Source organism: Pleurodeles waltl, chromosome 3_2 (genome assembly GCF_031143425.1).
Source record: "Pleurodeles waltl isolate 20211129_DDA chromosome 3_2, aPleWal1.hap1.20221129, whole genome shotgun sequence".
Lineage (NCBI taxonomy): Eukaryota > Metazoa > Chordata > Amphibia > Caudata > Salamandridae > Pleurodeles > Pleurodeles waltl.
This window is the reverse complement of record NC_090441.1, coordinates 69322807-69339571: the sequence shown is the minus strand read 5'-3', so window position 1 is coordinate 69339571 and position 16765 is coordinate 69322807. Positions and strand designations below refer to the sequence as shown.

The 16765-nt window shown below is 48.1% G+C and overlaps 1 protein-coding gene across 1 annotated transcript; it reads right to left on the bottom strand.

Moving 5' to 3' along the window:
* Positions 1–1898: 1898 nt before the first annotated feature.
* LOC138286759 (C-C motif chemokine 4-like) lies at positions 1899–6583 on the bottom strand. The gene is made up of 3 exons (XM_069227266.1): positions 6256–6583; positions 5146–5260; positions 1899–2587 (listed from the first exon to the last, which is right to left on the bottom strand). Exons 1-3 carry the CDS (start codon positions 6326–6328, stop codon positions 2500–2502), a joined length of 276 nt encoding a protein of 91 aa, XP_069083367.1. The 5' UTR covers positions 6329–6583; the 3' UTR covers positions 1899–2499.
* Between the last annotated feature and the right edge of the window lie 10182 nt (positions 6584–16765).

Sequence of the window (16765 nt, the reverse complement as noted above, 5' to 3'; positions counted from 1 at the left end):
CGTGGCTCCACCAATGTATTTATGCTGTCAGCACTCACCATACAGTGAGTAGCAGCAGAACCTGCGCTGTGGATTGTTGTGGGATTCTTCATCAGGTCCGGTCACAAAACCTTCCCCAAAACAAGTCAAGTGCCCACCCTGGGTCATTCTTCACATGTATTTCTTAGTAGTTTTAACTGCAGATGGTGGACTTCGGTTTCCAATGATTGGAGACTTCTTGGAGTTAGAAGCTCACCGACGCCCTCCTCCTATTGTCATCAATGCAGTTCCCATGCTGTGTGGCCGTGCCAGGGATTTCCAGAGCTTGCTCCCACACAGTGGTGCAGATCTCTCCTAGCGTCACCCTGGAAGCTTGGAGTCGCCGAGGCTCCCTTCACAGCCGTGTCTTCTTCAGAGCACTGTTTTCTTCATGCGAGGGCACTTCGGCTCCTTGCGAGTCCGCTCTCTCCTTGTCGCAGGTTCCAGGCAGCCTCTCCTGGCAGACCTGTTGCGTTTTCCCCAGGTTACTGGTCCTGGCAAGGGGAAACCAAGCTCTGTCACGACTGCTTTGGGACCCCAGGCTTCTGGTCAGCAAACCTTGCCACATTAACTGAAAGTCTCTCTCCCATTTTTGTACACAGGTTTCAGACCGTTTTAGTGTATTCCAGCAGTTCCGTTTTTGATTGGTTCTCAGAAGCAATGCAATTTATTTATTTACACAAAGACTAGTCCATCCAGAGTCTTTTTCACAAGTGAGAGCAGCAGGTGGGGAAGCTAGGAAACTGCTCTCAAGAGAAACACTGGCAAGGAAAGGATGGTTGCCCCAGCTAACTAGCTCTCACCTTGTTGGGGCAGCCTCTTCCAGGATCACTCGGCAAGCAAGGACTCCTTGGAATGTTCAAGGGGGAAGCCTGGACATTCACAACTGCTGTCTGGCCTCTTCCTCCATTCTCTCATCTCAGTTAGCTCTCAAGTATAGCAAAACAAAATGGGACCCAAAATCGTCACCGCAACACATGTCATTTGCTTACTACATGCATCTTAATACTCGAAAGTTAGGTACATGTTACAACATCGATGTCTCTTATGGATGGAGGAAGCTCCCATGTGCAGGAAACTAGCTGAATAGTTTAAAACCCGGGAGAACCAGCTAAAGTTGTCTGTAAGCGAAGCCTAAAACGGGTAGCATTCCTTGTAGTGCGATAGGTCGGACGCCCGAAGATGAGTGTAATTCCCAGCAGACCCAAGAGACGGGAAATATTTGAAAACACTGAGGGGAGCCACTCCCAGTGCCTAGTGGTGCATAGCTTGGGAGAAGTGACATTTAGAAGAGAGCGCTTGTTCCTTTTGCCCAAGACTATTCCTTCTAGGCCAATGTGATATAAGGGGAGCAACAGGCACATGTGAATACTTTGTGTGGACCCGGGCACTTTGATATTACAGAGTGGCTGCGGATGCGTGCATGGCGCCTTCTGTATTAGAGGTAGCGCTGACGCACTTGCCATACCAGCACTTTTATAAAAGGACGTACCCTCATTTGCATGAACCCCATGCAAATGAGGAAAACACTTTGCTTCTGTGCCAATACCTTGGTAAGATGTGGGTACAGAGGCAAAGTGGCCATAATGGCACCACAAACCGCTGGTGCACAGTCATTGCGCCCATCCAGGGTACCCTCTGAAAGGGAGGAAAGAGGGTCCCCTGGACTCCCAGACATCCCTCTGGAGGGGAGAGCAGTCGCTCACCGCACCCGCCTGCAGGGGGGTCTCTTTTCCCCTTTCAAAGTTCAGACGGCGTGCCACCTGCACTCTGAAAGACGGAACAGACGCTTCAAACAACTGCTCCATCTTTAACTAATGCCCTGCCCCCATGGCAGCAGCAGCGGCAGCGCATTAACCCAAACACAAACTTCTGTGCATAAAAAATATTTATTGTCTCTAAGATACAAAATTAAGTTAAGTGAAAATTCTTTGAACTTGATCCTTCCACAAATGTTACTGAAATGTAATTCACAGCAAGTCTGGCAGTTAATTGTAAAGTTCACTTCATTATTCACATATAAAGGACAGAGCTCTGGTCATAATTGGAACTTAATAAGGGTTACCAGAAATATTCTATAAATAATTATAACTTAAAGGTAATTGCTTTTTTGAACTACCAAAAATATAGCATTTACTTTACACATGTTCATATATACAATTGTTGAAAGTGCAGGAATATTCACAAACGTTTTATACATAATTAAAACGCAAATAACCCGTCCCTAAAACAAAATACACACATGTGCAGATTATTAATGGGTAATATTTGTGAAGTGAAATGTCAGTAGGCAGATGGAGCTTGGTGCTTCCAATAGAAATTGATGTCATGGAGGTTTGCTTTTTCTAGCAGGAAGTGATGTCACGGATGCTTGCTCCAACCAGCAGGAAGCGATGCCATCCCTAGCTTAAAGATATCACAGTACGGTACACTCTAAGCCGGTGCTGGCAGATGATCACTGAGAAAGCCTGTTACAGGGTCTCAGTTCAGTTCCAAGTGATTGACGTAGTTGTGGACCCAGGGATTTTCAGGGTCGGCACACACCTGTCGGCCCCTTCTGGTGATGAATCTGTGGGGGTAGGAAAAGGAGTAATGAGAGTCACGAGCAGTAAAATAGCTGAACAAAATAAACAACAATATGTCAGGAGCTTAGACATTAGCTTTAGTTATAACGCCCAATGCTTAATTTGTAAATAAAAAGGTGCCGGTGCCCAAAGCCCTCCTCTTAAACACGCGGCTGCTGCAATTAAATGTGCGAACACGGAATATTGATGCAGAGTGATCCTGAAGCCATCTCGGGCCTCTTCAATCCACATAAGGCCACCCCTGCCCCTTCAGCTCTTTCTTGCAGCTTTCTACTTTCTCTCTTTATGACGCTTTTTCGTTTTTCCCTTCCTCCGTCTTTCCCATATGTGTCTTTTGATCGTAGCAAATGCTTGCGGCAGAAGATTAGGCCCCGGCCATAAAAAATAAGTGCCGGTGCTCAGCACCGGAAACAACAAGCACAAATGAAGCACTGACAGCCATACAACCTCTGAGAATATCACTTTATTCTGCGTACCAGTCCACTGTGAGCTCTCATGGTATCACCGTACGTAGAGTACCTCTCCAGTATTGTGACAGAGAATAGCACAGTATCCCCATTATCACTCCACTACCTATGAAATAAGATGATATCGTTGCATCCTCAACAACACTCCACAGTGACATCAGCTATTATTGTATCCACCGTACCACTCCATTATTACATCATGTTATATCGTTATATATTCAGTACCACTGCACTGTGACTTCAGAGAATATCGCCGTATTCTGAGTACCACTGCACTATTGCAGCAGAGAAAATCCCCCCCCCCCCCATTCCCACACCACTATGATATAAAATAATACTACTGTATCCTCGGACAGACTCCGTGATATCAGATAATATCACTTGATCTTCTGTAAAATGAGAACAAGCAGCTCCTTATCTGGCCACCTGGTGGCAGCAGATGGTTGTTTACTACAGCAATGGAGGCCCGCTGATGAGATTGGAATAGTTGGAAATCGGCAGTGAATTCTCTGAGCAACAGCTCACAGGCTGCTTGCAAGAAGGGGGTCAAAGTGGAAGGTGATCCTGTGGTCTGAAGTGGGCGAACTGAGGCATGTTAGTGCAAAAGAAAGTTGCAAATTAAACACAAAATGGCAGTGTAAGCATACTAATTATTATTTTAAAAGAGGGATCTTGTATCAACATGATCTCACTAAAGATGAGTCATGCAGTGACCCCCACATAGCAAAACTCACATCTGGATGTTACAGCCTTGTATGGAGGGCTGCAATTGTACTAGGAAAGGATCATTTGATCCTGTGGTCTGATGACCTAAAGGTGGTTTGCATTTGTAACTCTGGTAGGCTTGTGGGGTGCGTTTAGGATAATTCACTGATCTTTTAATCAGGGGCGTAGCTTCAGGAGGGTGTTTGGGGTGTTACAACCCTCTACAAAATGTATTATGTAGTAAATAGTTGGGTACAGGTGCTTTCAATCGGGTATATAGTGAGGTGTCTGTTGGATTTCACCTGGGATTTTTACATGCCCACACTAACAAAAACATGCCCACACACACACTTTTGTCTCTGTTTTGGAGGCCTTAAAATGATTAGTTTGAAAAATATTGGGCCAGATTTACAAGGCCCTAGCACCTTTTAGCACCACACTAGCGTCATTTTTTTAGAATAATGTGGCGTTAAGGAGGCCATTCTCTTTCGCCATATTTACAAAGTGGCGCGATGCACGCATTGCACCACTTTGTAACGCCTTGTGCCACATTATGCCTGCGTCAGGCCGGTAAAAATGGCGCAGTGAAATTTTCAACATTTCACTGCATCATTTTTAGCGTCATTTTTAATACCTGCCTCAGGCAGGCATTAAAATCAAGCACTCATTACTTCAATGGGACTCTCTTTACTTTGCAGGATTAGAGCCACAATCCTGCAGAGTACTACAATAGCCTCGAAAATCTTTGAGGCAATTGTCCTAATGCGCGCTGTGGTGCACCACAAAGTAAATATGGTGCACAGATCGTGTCATTAGGCGGGGTGTAAGAAAAGTGGCGCATCAAAGCTGATATGCTACTTTCTTGCAAATATGGCCCCTTGTGTTTCCAGATTCGCTAACAATGCACATTCCTCTCTCTTTCCACTTTATCTTAGGGCCCTCCTTATGTCTCACTTCTGATATAATCTATTTTAATAAGATACCTCAGCAAAATCAAAAGCTCACACCCACTCTATCTTACTGACAAAGCTATGCGGCTGCTTTTAATGTTTATGATACTATAAAAACATTGAATTGTTGGTTCATCTTGGGGAAAGTGGAGTGTTTGTAGTAAGGCTGCACGAATATCCCTTAATTAAAATGTAATGGTGAAGGCAGTATACTCTGAATTAATATTCTAGTGTTTGGAAGCAGATAAGTGATACCTCACAGGTAGTTCCAGGGTTTTCCATTTCTAATTGAAAATGTCAGGAGATCTAAACCATGTCCCACAGAGAGGTTTAGATAAAATACATTATCCCAACTTTGGGTCTAGCCAAAGTGAGCAGAGAGAGAGAAAAAAATGATGAACAAGAAACTAGAGAACTTACATCACAGCTGTCTTGGAGCACTGGCTGCTGGTGAAATAATAATCCTGGACGTGGCTCAGTGGGATCTTCCGGGAGGCGTAGGAGAAGCAGCAGGAGGTGGGAGCATCTGCACCAACTGAAAGAAAAGGGAAAGGGATGTGAGCCATAGAAGCAATTTAACTACTCGTTGCAAACCCAGAATACAGGCAGAGAGACTCTTTTAATCTCATGCTATATCTGCAGCAGCCTGGCAGGTTGGGTGGACTAATCCCATGAGAAGCAGGGTCAAGACTAATTTGCATATCACTGCGTCCAAACTAAGGTGGCATGGTGGGTGAAAAATGATGGATTGGGATGTGCACCAAGCGATTGCCAGTGGATGAGATTAATTCAAGCATTCCATCCATCACTTTATTGTTTTTGCAAAAGATTTCTCTTGATGTTCTTCTTCTCCAGCTATAACTGCTTTGTGGTGTGATTTGACCGCCTCCTATCCCCAGCCACAAATAAAGCGATTAGGAAATGCAGTTACCACCAGCTTCTACTCAGTAAGCTCATGCCTAGCCTTCCTTTCATTTCAAAGCCTCCCTGAGCAGCGTGGTCCTACCCTTTAGACTGGATGCTAACTCTGTCACTTTTGGACTCCTAGGCACTAGGCTCTAAGTGATAAACAGCAAAACTACAAAGCTTTTATTTAACATAAAACTGTACAGTCCTACCTCTGCTGCTCTGGTTACCAGCTGCTCGCATCAACTTTACACCCTTCATCTTCACTCACAAATTTCTCCATGAAAATGAATATTTCATTCTCCACTTCAGGATCACCAGATACTTCTCTCATTGGCCGCTCAGCTCTTCCAGCACCGCTCTCCTAGAAGTGGCAGACAAAACCTTCCATCCCTTGCCCTAACCCCCGGAACTCCCGGCGCCATAGGTGAAAACAAATTCATTGGCTTCAGGAAGTGACTCAAGAACTGCTTGTTCCCCTATAGTTTACTCTTTCTCTGCTCCATCTTCCTGCCCCTGCACTCCCTTTTGCCCACATACTGAGAGGCAGCACTGCGTGAAAATATTATTCATTGAAAATAAATAAATAAATAAATAAATAAGTATGGTAGGAACAGGACTCACGGGGAGCAGCTTGAACCTCAGAGCAGAAGGCGGCCAGGAGGAGAGCAGAGACAGCAGCCAGGGAGATCTTCATGTCTGCTTTAGGTTTGGAACTGAACTCTCTGCAGGTCTTGATCAGTGAGTGAGCTTTCGGCTGACTGATCTCCCTGTTCAAGCATCCTGCATTTATGCACTCAAAACTGGAGTTCCCTGACGAGGTGGAATTTACGGGGGGCGAGACGGAAGGTTTAAGAGAGGAAACACACAAATGATGTGATGGTGGAAACTCAGCAGAGTGGAGAGAGCTAAAACTGGCACCTTCAGCAAATGCAGGAAATCCGATTTTAGCGGTTTTTGTTCTGCAAACCCCCGTGTCTGGCCCAATCTGCAAACCCACATGAAGAGCCAGAGAAGGACAGGAAGTGGTGCGGCAACGCGCCTATTCTTGCAGTTTTTGTGTCTACAGATGCAGAAGTGGTGACATCTTGGTCTTTCCCTGCTGGAGAATCTGTCATCCTAAGGCCACTGTGTTCCGTGTCATTGGTGGATGTCTAGATCCCACCACATCCAATGGTTTGCGGACAGCCCCGTTCCTTGGAACGTGTTTGCTTCATGTGCAAGTTCCAAGTACACAGAGAACCCAGGTTTCCTCGGAGTTTAGTAGTAATCATAATATTAGTAGTGATAATAATAAAAGTATCAGCTAAACAGTGGTGATACTCATTATAACACATTTGTACAGCTCTAAAACCCTACCAGGATTGCCAAGCCAAGCGTTACTGTCACTTACCCGAGTGTAGCTCGCTCTGGGTGGCATTGATAATATCAACACATGCATTCTTCGGACACATCCATAAATGTTTTGTAAATGTAGCCTTCTATCACGGTTGAGTCGTGCACCACCCTCAGTGGGGATGACTCACCCCGCAGAGCACCGGCCAGTCCAATTCTCCAACTGCACTGATCTCCAGCTGAGCTCATAACTCTGAATCAGAAGGAAAAGATGCAAACCACAATAAACTCCTGAGCCACCAGTGCTATTAGTCAAACCACATCAGTTTTCAATTCGTTACAAACTGCAGTGATCTCTGATTCAGCTAGTGGTAATTTAATAGACAAGTGTGCCAGTTTCTTCGAACAAGTTGCACACGCACAACCTTAGGGATAGTGAATTTATCGCAGAAACATTAACAATTTGTGAAGGTTGCACATTTCTACACACACCATCTTTTGAGTGAAAACCTGGATTTTTACATTTAAAAAAAGTGCAAGGGTGTAAAGGTTTTCATATCACCAAGTACCAAGTCTGCCTAGTCGGCTCTACTGAATACCAATGCTGCACATTCTTGGTTTAACCTCGTACAGCTTTTTTCCACCATAATAAACTGCCTATCTCTGTCTCACTGTTGAATTGTCTTATTTGTCACAGTTTCCTCCCTGCTTTGACTCTCCCTTCTTATCTTATCTTCCTCCTTATTTTCTCTTATCTGTCTTTTCTCTCTCTGCCTCAAACCTAATTTAATTTCAAGTTATAGTTGGAACAATTGCTTTTTCTTTCACCCGAAGTCCCCATCCCACTGTGACAAGAACTCATTTTCTGTTTCTGTGGACTGTAGCATACCATCATTCTTTACAGAGGTAGACTAGAACTGCTGAAAAACATAGAATTATTAACACCAAAAAAGCTTTCCCACTTTTGAAAAAAAATGTCACTGTCACAAGTGTATAGAAGTGCTTCGTTTCCTTTGCGAGCATCAGTACCTATGCATTTATTCTGAAATAAGACATTCCACAGTACACTCGAAAGAAGGTGGCAAATCCAGTTTCAGAGCAATACTAACACAAAGTATTCCATCTGTAAGTGTGCGACAAGCAAATGCATGGGCGAAATAGAAAGACAGCAGGAAATTCCGCAAACCACAAGAGGCATTAATCAGGAACTTCATTAACAGTCAGCTTGTGTAATAAAAACTTTGCACACCCGTAAAAAAGGCCAGCCTCCTTTCACATCTATACGGACATGCTTCCAAAGACCTTCTGCAGGCGGCTGGACGAGACACACAGGTCCACTTTGATGACTAACAAGTTGATCACCTGTTCACTCAGGGCTACTTATAGCTGCAGACATAAGAGGTCTCTATAGGGAAAGTCTTGCTGAGTTTCAAACCTGACCAGACGTTTGTTTGGCTGCCATATTCTCACATATTTGCCCTTGTTTTGGCATTCCTTCGTGATTCTGTGGCTAAGCCATTTTTTGGTCTCCCCTGCAGCCAACATTTAGCTGTCTGTTATCAAAGACATAGGCCCTCATTATGAATATGGTGGTCCGTTCCGCACCGCCGGCGGTGGCGGTAGAAACCACCAACAGAGGAGCGGTCCGGACCGCCAAATAATAAACCAAACGAAACTCACGCATCCCGCGCACCACCCACCGCTAGGAAAGGAGTCCCGCTGACGACGGTAGAGTCCGCCCACAGGCCATCTGAAAGGCCCAACCCACCCCTCAAATTATGAACCCCCATACCGCCAGCAGTTCCGGGGCGGGAACCACCGCCACACAAAGCCAGGCGGAAAAGAAACAAATAGAAGGAAATACTCACTGGAGATTCACAAAATGTGCAGCGGCAGCCATGAACAGAGAGCTGCAGATCATGCCAGCCTTGCTCCTTGCCATGTATCTACATGACCGAGACCGCCGTCGAACAACGACGGTAAGTACCGCAACCTATGACACAAGGGAGGAAAGGGCAAACTTACATACCCACCCACTCCACCCACCCCACAACGCCCCCTCAACCCTTCCCAGCAGCACAAGTCAGATACCCCACACCAAGCGGACGTACCCGACCGAGGCCACTGCAACTTGGCCATAGTACATACAATAGCCCCATACCCATAAATAATTTAAACAAACACCAAGATGGAACTGCATGCAGCCCAAACACAGGCCATACCGAAACTTTATTATGTAGCTCAGTGAGCTCAATAGTGCCAACAGGGCCAATGGCCAGTCCATCAAAAGTCAATTGTCCTTTGCCACAACTGGCACACCTGACTCCCACAAGTGCTGGGTCCTCCACTGAACAGGGAACCATATGGGGATCCAGGCACCTCACGGAAGGGGGGCATGAGGGGTGGGGATTTATGACGGAGTGGGACTTAGACTTGCGTGAGGAGGTTGGAGGGGGTGGGCTTCTCCTTTGAAGGGGGTGGGGGCTTTTGGCTCAGGCGGAGCAGGATGCCTTAGGCTCTGAGTGGGCCTTCTTCTTCACCGGAGAAGGGGCACAGGAATGGGAAGGCTGGACTGCGGTGGGCTGCGATGTGGAAGGAGCGGAAAGGGCAAGGAGGTGGGCACGTTTCGGGACAAGACGGGGTGGGCCAGTGAGCTTGAACAGGTCTGCATGGGAGAGGAAAAGTTTTTGGGGAGCAATTGGGGTGGGCGTGGATGAGGGTGTGGGAGTGGAGGCAGGGGGCGTTGATGTATGGGATGTAGGTGTGCGTGTAGTGGGTGCCGGTGATTGCTCAGTATGCTGTGGTGTGGTGGATGTCTGATGGGTGAGTGTCTTGCTGTGTTTGAGTGTTTTAGGAGGTGGGGGTGGACATAGTGGGAGAAGACAGACAGCTAGTGTGGATGTATGTTGGGTGGGTGTCTGCAAGTCGGTGAGTGTGCTGCATGTGTCAACTACAGTGGAGGTGGTGAGTGCAGGTGTGGTGTATGGGGTGCATGTATGGCTGTCTGCTATTGTGGTGAGTGCAGGAAGAGGAGCAGTAACAGTGAGTGAAGGTGCAGTGCATGAGGGTGTGGATGTAGAGGGGACAGACAGGAAGGCGGAAGAGGCCGGCACACTGGGGGAAGTGGACATTGTTGTGTGTGCAGGACCAATGCTTGTGGTGGGATGTGTAGTGCTTGTGTTTGGAAGTCTGTTTCTTGTGTGTTGATGTGCCTGTAAGCGGGTCTGATTGTGTGCCTTGGACGGGTGAAGGGAGTGGGGTGTTGGAAGGGGTAGAGGAGGTCGGAGGGGGGACGGAATGGCCAGGGAAACTGTCTGCTGTCAAAGAGGAGGCCAGAGCCTGAAAAGATCTCTGTAGGGCAGACCCGGCACAGTGAATGCCATCCAGATAGGCATTTGTCTGCTGCACCTCTGATGCTAGCCCCTGGATGGCATTGACAATGGTTGTCTGCCCTACAGAGATGGTTCTCAGGAGGCCAATAGCCTCCTCTGTAAGGGCAGCAGGGCTGACTGGGGCAGGGTAGGAGGTGCCTGGGGCGAAGGAGACGCCCACCTTTCTGGGTGGGCGGGCACGGGCAACTCAGTGGGGAGCAGAAGGGAGGGCGCTGATGGTATGGGGGTGGCGGAAGATCTCACGGTCGTGGTTTGTCCACTAGTGTCCCCCACCGCCGGAGGACCCCCATCGGAGGAGGTTTCAGAGTCACTACCTCCTGTGGTGGTAGCCTCCCCGTAGAGGTCCCCTCGCCCTCCCACCCACTGGTCCCCTGAGTGTCCGTTGTCTCTGCCTCGGAGTATCAGTGGGCCACTGCCTCCCCACTTGCTGGTGCCTCAGCTCCCTCGCCTGATGTTGATGCTGTACCAGACAAACACAAGAGAACAGGGATGGGGAGATAAAACAGGAGAGACACTTGTAAGTAGCTGAATGCTGATACACAATGGCCAGACATACACCTACCCAGAAGACACACACAACAGGCAGCACCTTGCACTAGGCCCATGACCATGGCTCTGACTACTGAGCAGTATACTGACCTACACCCATATCCTGTAATTGTATTGAAGCTGAGGTATGTGAAACCTGACAGGGACACCCCTACACCCTTTGGGGAGCAGACAGTAGCTGGACACCAGTCAAAATAACTGCTCTAAGCACCATGAGCCCTATCGCACACACACTCATCCTTCCAGGCTGAAGTATGGACTGTGAGTACTCAACCCCTTGTGACTGCTGTGCAGCCTTCAAGCGCCCATCCAGGTCTGGGTACGCCACCACCAGGATCTTTCGCATGAGGGGGGTCAGTGCCCGACGGGCACCCCTTCAACGTTGAGAGGACTTCCCCAGCTGGGCCTCAGTGATCTTCTGCGCCCAGCGCCGCAGGTCCTCCCACCTCTTTCGACAGTGGGTGCTCCGCCGGTTGTAGACCCCCAGGGTTTGTATTTCCTTGGCAATGGCATGCCAATGTGCCCTCTTCTGGTGGGCGCTGACCTAGAAGGGAGACACAGAAATAGAACACAGAGGTCAGGCACCTGCACGATGGCAACAGCTGGCAGATTGTCAGACATAGGACAGACAGTGCTCCCAGACATGCAGGACAGTGGCACACAGCATTCCATGCACCAAGCCCCATCCTGGCTCACAAGAGCACACATCTGAGCAGTCCACTCCATCCATCACTCACACAGTTCCCCCCAAACCCGGACTCACCTGTACCTCTGGCTGGCTGTAGATTCTGCCGTGCAGGGGCAGGACCCCTTCCTCCAGTCCTTCGTGGGTGAAGGCCGGGGCCCTTTCCCCTGCACCACGTGGAACATCCATATCCAGAGGCAGGCCACAGCAGTGCACAGAGTGGAGTACTTGTCAGCACAGGATCAGGGAGTCAGGTGATCAAACGATGACAAACGCGCGTACGTTCCATTGCGGTATGCACCGTCACCGCCGGCGGCGATCATGATACACCAGGATTCCCCATTGGCATCCAGGTTATCCAATGAGGGTGCGAACAGCGGTCAACACCGCCATACGCTATGACGTCAACCGCTAGCGGTCTTGGGTCACTTCCACAATGAAGGGGCAGAACTACATTGGGCAGACATTCTGCCATCACCTACGTATCTTGAAATTCATAATACTCACAATGCTGGGCCTACTAGCCATATGAAGCACCTAGGGCTCTATCCATTGAGTATATAATCAAACATGATTTACTCCGTTCCCTCTTAGTGATGTACATGTACATCTGTCAGGTTGCAGTTATTGTACAGACACTACTATGAAGAATGCAGTGAATGTATGTAGCAAATATGCCAGTGTCTGTGTGCACATGACTCCTTTTTCTTACTCCACACAGGTACCGACCCTTGTGGCGAAGAAGGGCAGTGTACAGACCACTTGTGGATATGGGGACCATGGTGGAGCGTCAGATCATAATCACCTACAGATTCACACGTGCAACTATTCAGGACCTATGTGCATTACTGGATCCTGCACTGACTCCCGGAAATCGTAATCAGCATGCCATTCGGACTGAGGTGCAGGTGCTCTTCGCACTCCATTACCTGGCCACAGGCTCTTTTCAAGTGACAGTGGGCATGAGTGCTGGTTTCTCACAGCCAATGTTCAGCCAGGTACTGACAAGATTTCTGAATGCATTTGTACAACATTGGCAATCCTATGTGTGATTCCCCCAAAGTGCTGACCTCCCTGCCATCAAGTCTGACTTCTATGTCTTTGCAAACATTCCCCATGTTATAGGTGCCAATGATGGCACCCACATACCCATCATCCCCCCAAGAGTAGGTGAACAGAAACAGGAAGAACTTTCACTCCATGATCATCCAATTGGTATGTACTGCAGACCAGTACATATCCCATGTGAATGCCATGTTTCCGGGTTCTGTCCATGATTCCTTTGTGCTGAGGAACAGCAGTGTGCCACAGAAGATGGAACAACTACAATAGGACAGAGGGTGGATCATAGGTAAGTTTGTCTGTCACTAACTGACACATTGCAGAAAACCAGCCTGTCTGACTAAGGACATTACAATGATGACTCTGTATTGACCATTTCTCTAGGTGATTCTGGCAATCCAAACTTGCGTTGGCTCCTGACACCAGTGAGGAATCCCAGGACTGATGCAGAGAGGAAATACAATGAGGCCCATGGATGTACTAAGAGGGTGATAGAGCGTACTATAGGTCTCCTGAAGGCTAGATTCCGGTGCCTACATATCTCTGGGGTTTCCCTGGCCTATGGGCCTGGTAAGGTGTGTAGAATAGTGGTGGCCTGCTGCATGCTGCACAACGTGGCAGTGAGACATTCATACCCCTTTTAGAGGTGGAGGGTGCTATAGGTCCTGATCAGTTACCTCAGAGAGGTGAGGAGAGTGATGGTGAGGACGAGGAAGGGGAAGATGTCAATTCCATGAACCAACCAACTGATACAACTCTACTTCCAAATACTGTGTGGGACTTCAGCCTGTAAATATGGTTAGTGACTGAAAGTGTAAGTGTGCCATGTCATCTAGGGGGAATTGGTCATGATAGGCGAGACATGGACCTCTTCAGCATGGTACTGACAGACAATATATGCATTCCCTTCTTGACTAATTTGAAACACACATTACCACCACCATGCACAAATTGACAATAAAGTTGTTTCCTGCCAGTTGCATCCATACTCCACTTTGTTCAACATTGAAAGGCAGGGGACAGTGTTACAGATGAGATATGTTGTTTATTGGTGGAATGCAGTGAAATGTGCTATGTACAGTGATGGAAGTCGTAATGGTTGGGTGTCCTCAAAACCGACTTGGTGGCAGGCCTGTTTGATGTCTTAGGTGGGTCCTATTTGTAGTTTAGTACTTTATTTAGCCCTCAGCTAAGTGCAGTTGCTGAATGGGTGGGGTGGTTGCTTGGCAGTAGTAGCAGTGTCAATTGTTGGAGGGGGGCTTGTTCTTAGCTGAATTTCCAGTGCCATATCTTGGCCTGAGACTACGTTTGGGCACCTGCTGTGGAGCTTCTTGGGGTGGCATGGTTGGACCTTGTGATTCCTGGGAGGGTATTTCCTGTGCTGTTTCAGCTGCTTGGGTCATCTGTTGCTGGTTGTCCAGGGCTGTTGTGGGGGCCTCTTGTCCGGTGTGGGTGTCTGAGTGTTTGTTTACCAACTGCTGCAGTGCTCCAGCAATGGTGGCCATTGTGTTCTTTCCACTGCTCCATGGCCTGTTGGTGTTGTTCCAGCTGCATCCTCTGACTTTGCTCCAGGGTGGTTACAATCTGTGCCAACCTGTCTTGGGTATGTTGGTAGGCCCCCAATACCTCTGCAATGACGTCCTGGGCTGCTGCATCTATCCGGTGCCCTACCCCCTGACCCACTGGGGCACTTGACCTTGCCCTGGACCCCTGTGGCTGTGTCCCTTGCACAGGTCTTGACGTGCCACTAGTACTGGGGCCCTCGTCTTCCTTCATGTTGGGGGGGGGGAGACTGTGGCCTCTGTAGCTGTGTTCCACCTGTTTGTGCCCTGGGTTCACTGGTGTGGGTACGCCTCCCCTGGCCTGCTGGTCTTGACTGGGTGTTAGGGGTGACAGTGTTTTCCTGGGTGGGGCTGCTGCATGGTGAGCATCCAGGGCTGTGTGAGGGGCCTGCCTGCTCATCAGTGTCCAGGGATCCTTCACCAGTGTCCTGTGATGTGCCTCTGTCTTCCTGGAGTGCTGTGGCACTCCTTGTCCCCTCCATTAGGATTGCATGGGTGGTGGTGCCTGTTGGGGGACATAGAAATGTATGTTACATAGGCATGAGGGTTTGAGGTGTACTGAACTGTGCAATTTTGTGCTGGTGTGCCTTTCAGTGGCCTTCCAGGGTGCCTTTGTGATGTGGACATTGCATTTAGTAGCAGTGGTGGGGTTACATTGTGGTGGGGGTTATTATTCCATTGTGGGTACGTTCAGGGATGGGTGGCTGTGCACAGCGGGAGTGATGTGGGCCTGGTAGTGAGTTGTGGGGGATGCAGGGTGGTGGATGTGGTGGGTAATGGCTGGGTGGGATGTGGGTCTAGGTGGGTGTGGGTGGGGTGGCGCATGCATTACAGGGAGGGTGTATAAGGGGTAATTGTAGATGACTTACCCGAGTCCATTCCTCCAGTGAGTCCGGCGAGTACCTTCTCCTCCCAGTCGGTGTAGTCGGGTGGTGTGGGTGGCGGTCCTCCCCCAGTTTTCTGCACTGCGATGTGGTACCTGGATGCCATGGCCCGGACCTTCCCCCGCAGGTCGTTCCATCTCTTGCGGATGTCGTCCCTGGTACGTGGATGGTGTCCCACTACATTCACCCTGTTCACAATGGTCTGCCACAGCTCCATTTTCCGGGCGAGGGGTGTGTGCTGCACCTCAGACCCGAATATTTGTGGCTTCACTTTTAGGATCTCGTCCACCATGGTCCTTAGCTCCCTTTCAGTGAAGCGTGGATTTTTTTGGGGGGACATGGTGAGGGTGGTGGATGGCGTCAGGACTGGGGACGGGGTTTGGGTGCTCCTGTGTGGGTCGCTATGCGTGTCCTGTCTGCTAGCGTTCTCTGTCTGGCTCTGGTGCTCTCCGTCTTCTGGTTCTGGTTTCGTTGCAAGGGATTTTAGGGTGCGTCTGGGGGTGTTTTATGGTGTTCTGGATGTGTGTCAGGTGTGTGGGTACTAAGCCTGGCCAATGCTGGCACTGGTTGACAATGACAATATTTACATTGGGCTTTGGTCAGCCCATTGCTTACCGTTGTTTGGCTTTTTTGTCAATCTTCATTTCCTTGCATCTTCTTGATAGCTTACCCTCCTTTTCTTGTCTCTGTGTCTCCCATGGAGCATAGCTTTTTACTATCCTCTTGATTAGATGACTTGCGTGTTTTCATGGCGCCATACATGAGAACTACTTTTCCCTTTTTGTTTCAGCACTTCGTCAGAGTGCATGTTTTTTCTTGTTGTCTCCTGTGTGCTTCTTTTCCTTTCACATCTCCATCCACAATGCTCTCAATCTTGCACCCAATCTGCTTCCCCACCCCTCACTCGGCTTTCTAGTCTTATTTTTTAGTTATCACCCGGGGCACCAGCTACTCTGTTGCCCCCTGCTGCTTCTGCCCAGTCTGTGTTTATTTCCCACTCCCTACCTCCTCGCTAGCTCCACTATTGCTCCGCTCTTCGTGTTGCACACTTTTTTAGAAATAAAAATACATTTTTCTTGGAAGATTTTCAGCTGCAGTTTGCTGCTGGGTTTCTACTTACTTTAAAAAAGGTTTTGGCACAATTTTTATAATTTTTCAGTTTACCACTCCATGATGGTCACCTGCCATCTTGAAATGGTAAATTGAAACAAAAGCATGTCATGACTCACACACTCCGTGATGGTCATCTGCTATCTTGAAATGGTAAATTGAAACAAAAACCTGTCATGATGCACACACATAAATTTGTGGTGACGCATGCTTGGTGATTCTTGAGCCACTTTAGTGTCATGACGTGTGCGTACATGCACATACATAAATCATAAAAAAATAAATAAAATCCTGATGAAGTTTAACAACAGAAATAACTACTTTTTTTGCTTTTCATCAGCGCTGAACATCATCTCCAGAAAGAATTGGCAAACCCAATAGGTGTTTATAAAGGAAGCCAAAAAGCAAGACCCTCTGATGTTAAAGAAAATCTGCGCATGCAGCAATCACTGTCAAACGACAAATTAGTTATCTGTGAATCACAGATTAGACTGATTGGGAGGTGCTCATAAAAAAAGTTTTTGAGCAAACTCAGTAAGCAATAGCAAAGCACAC

Coding starts and splice junctions, on each gene's coding strand:
- LOC138286759 (XM_069227266.1), bottom strand. CDS start 6,328: ATGAAGATCTCCCTGGCTGCTGTCTCTGCTCTCCTCCTGGCCGCCTTC. Junction 5,261..6,255: donor TGAGGTTCAAGCTGCTCCCC/GTGAGTCCTGTT, acceptor CTTTTCTTTCAG/TTGGTGCAGATGCTCCCACC. Junction 2,588..5,145: donor TGCTCCAAGACAGCTGTGAT/GTAAGTTCTCTA, acceptor CTACCCCCACAG/ATTCATCACCAGAAGGGGCC.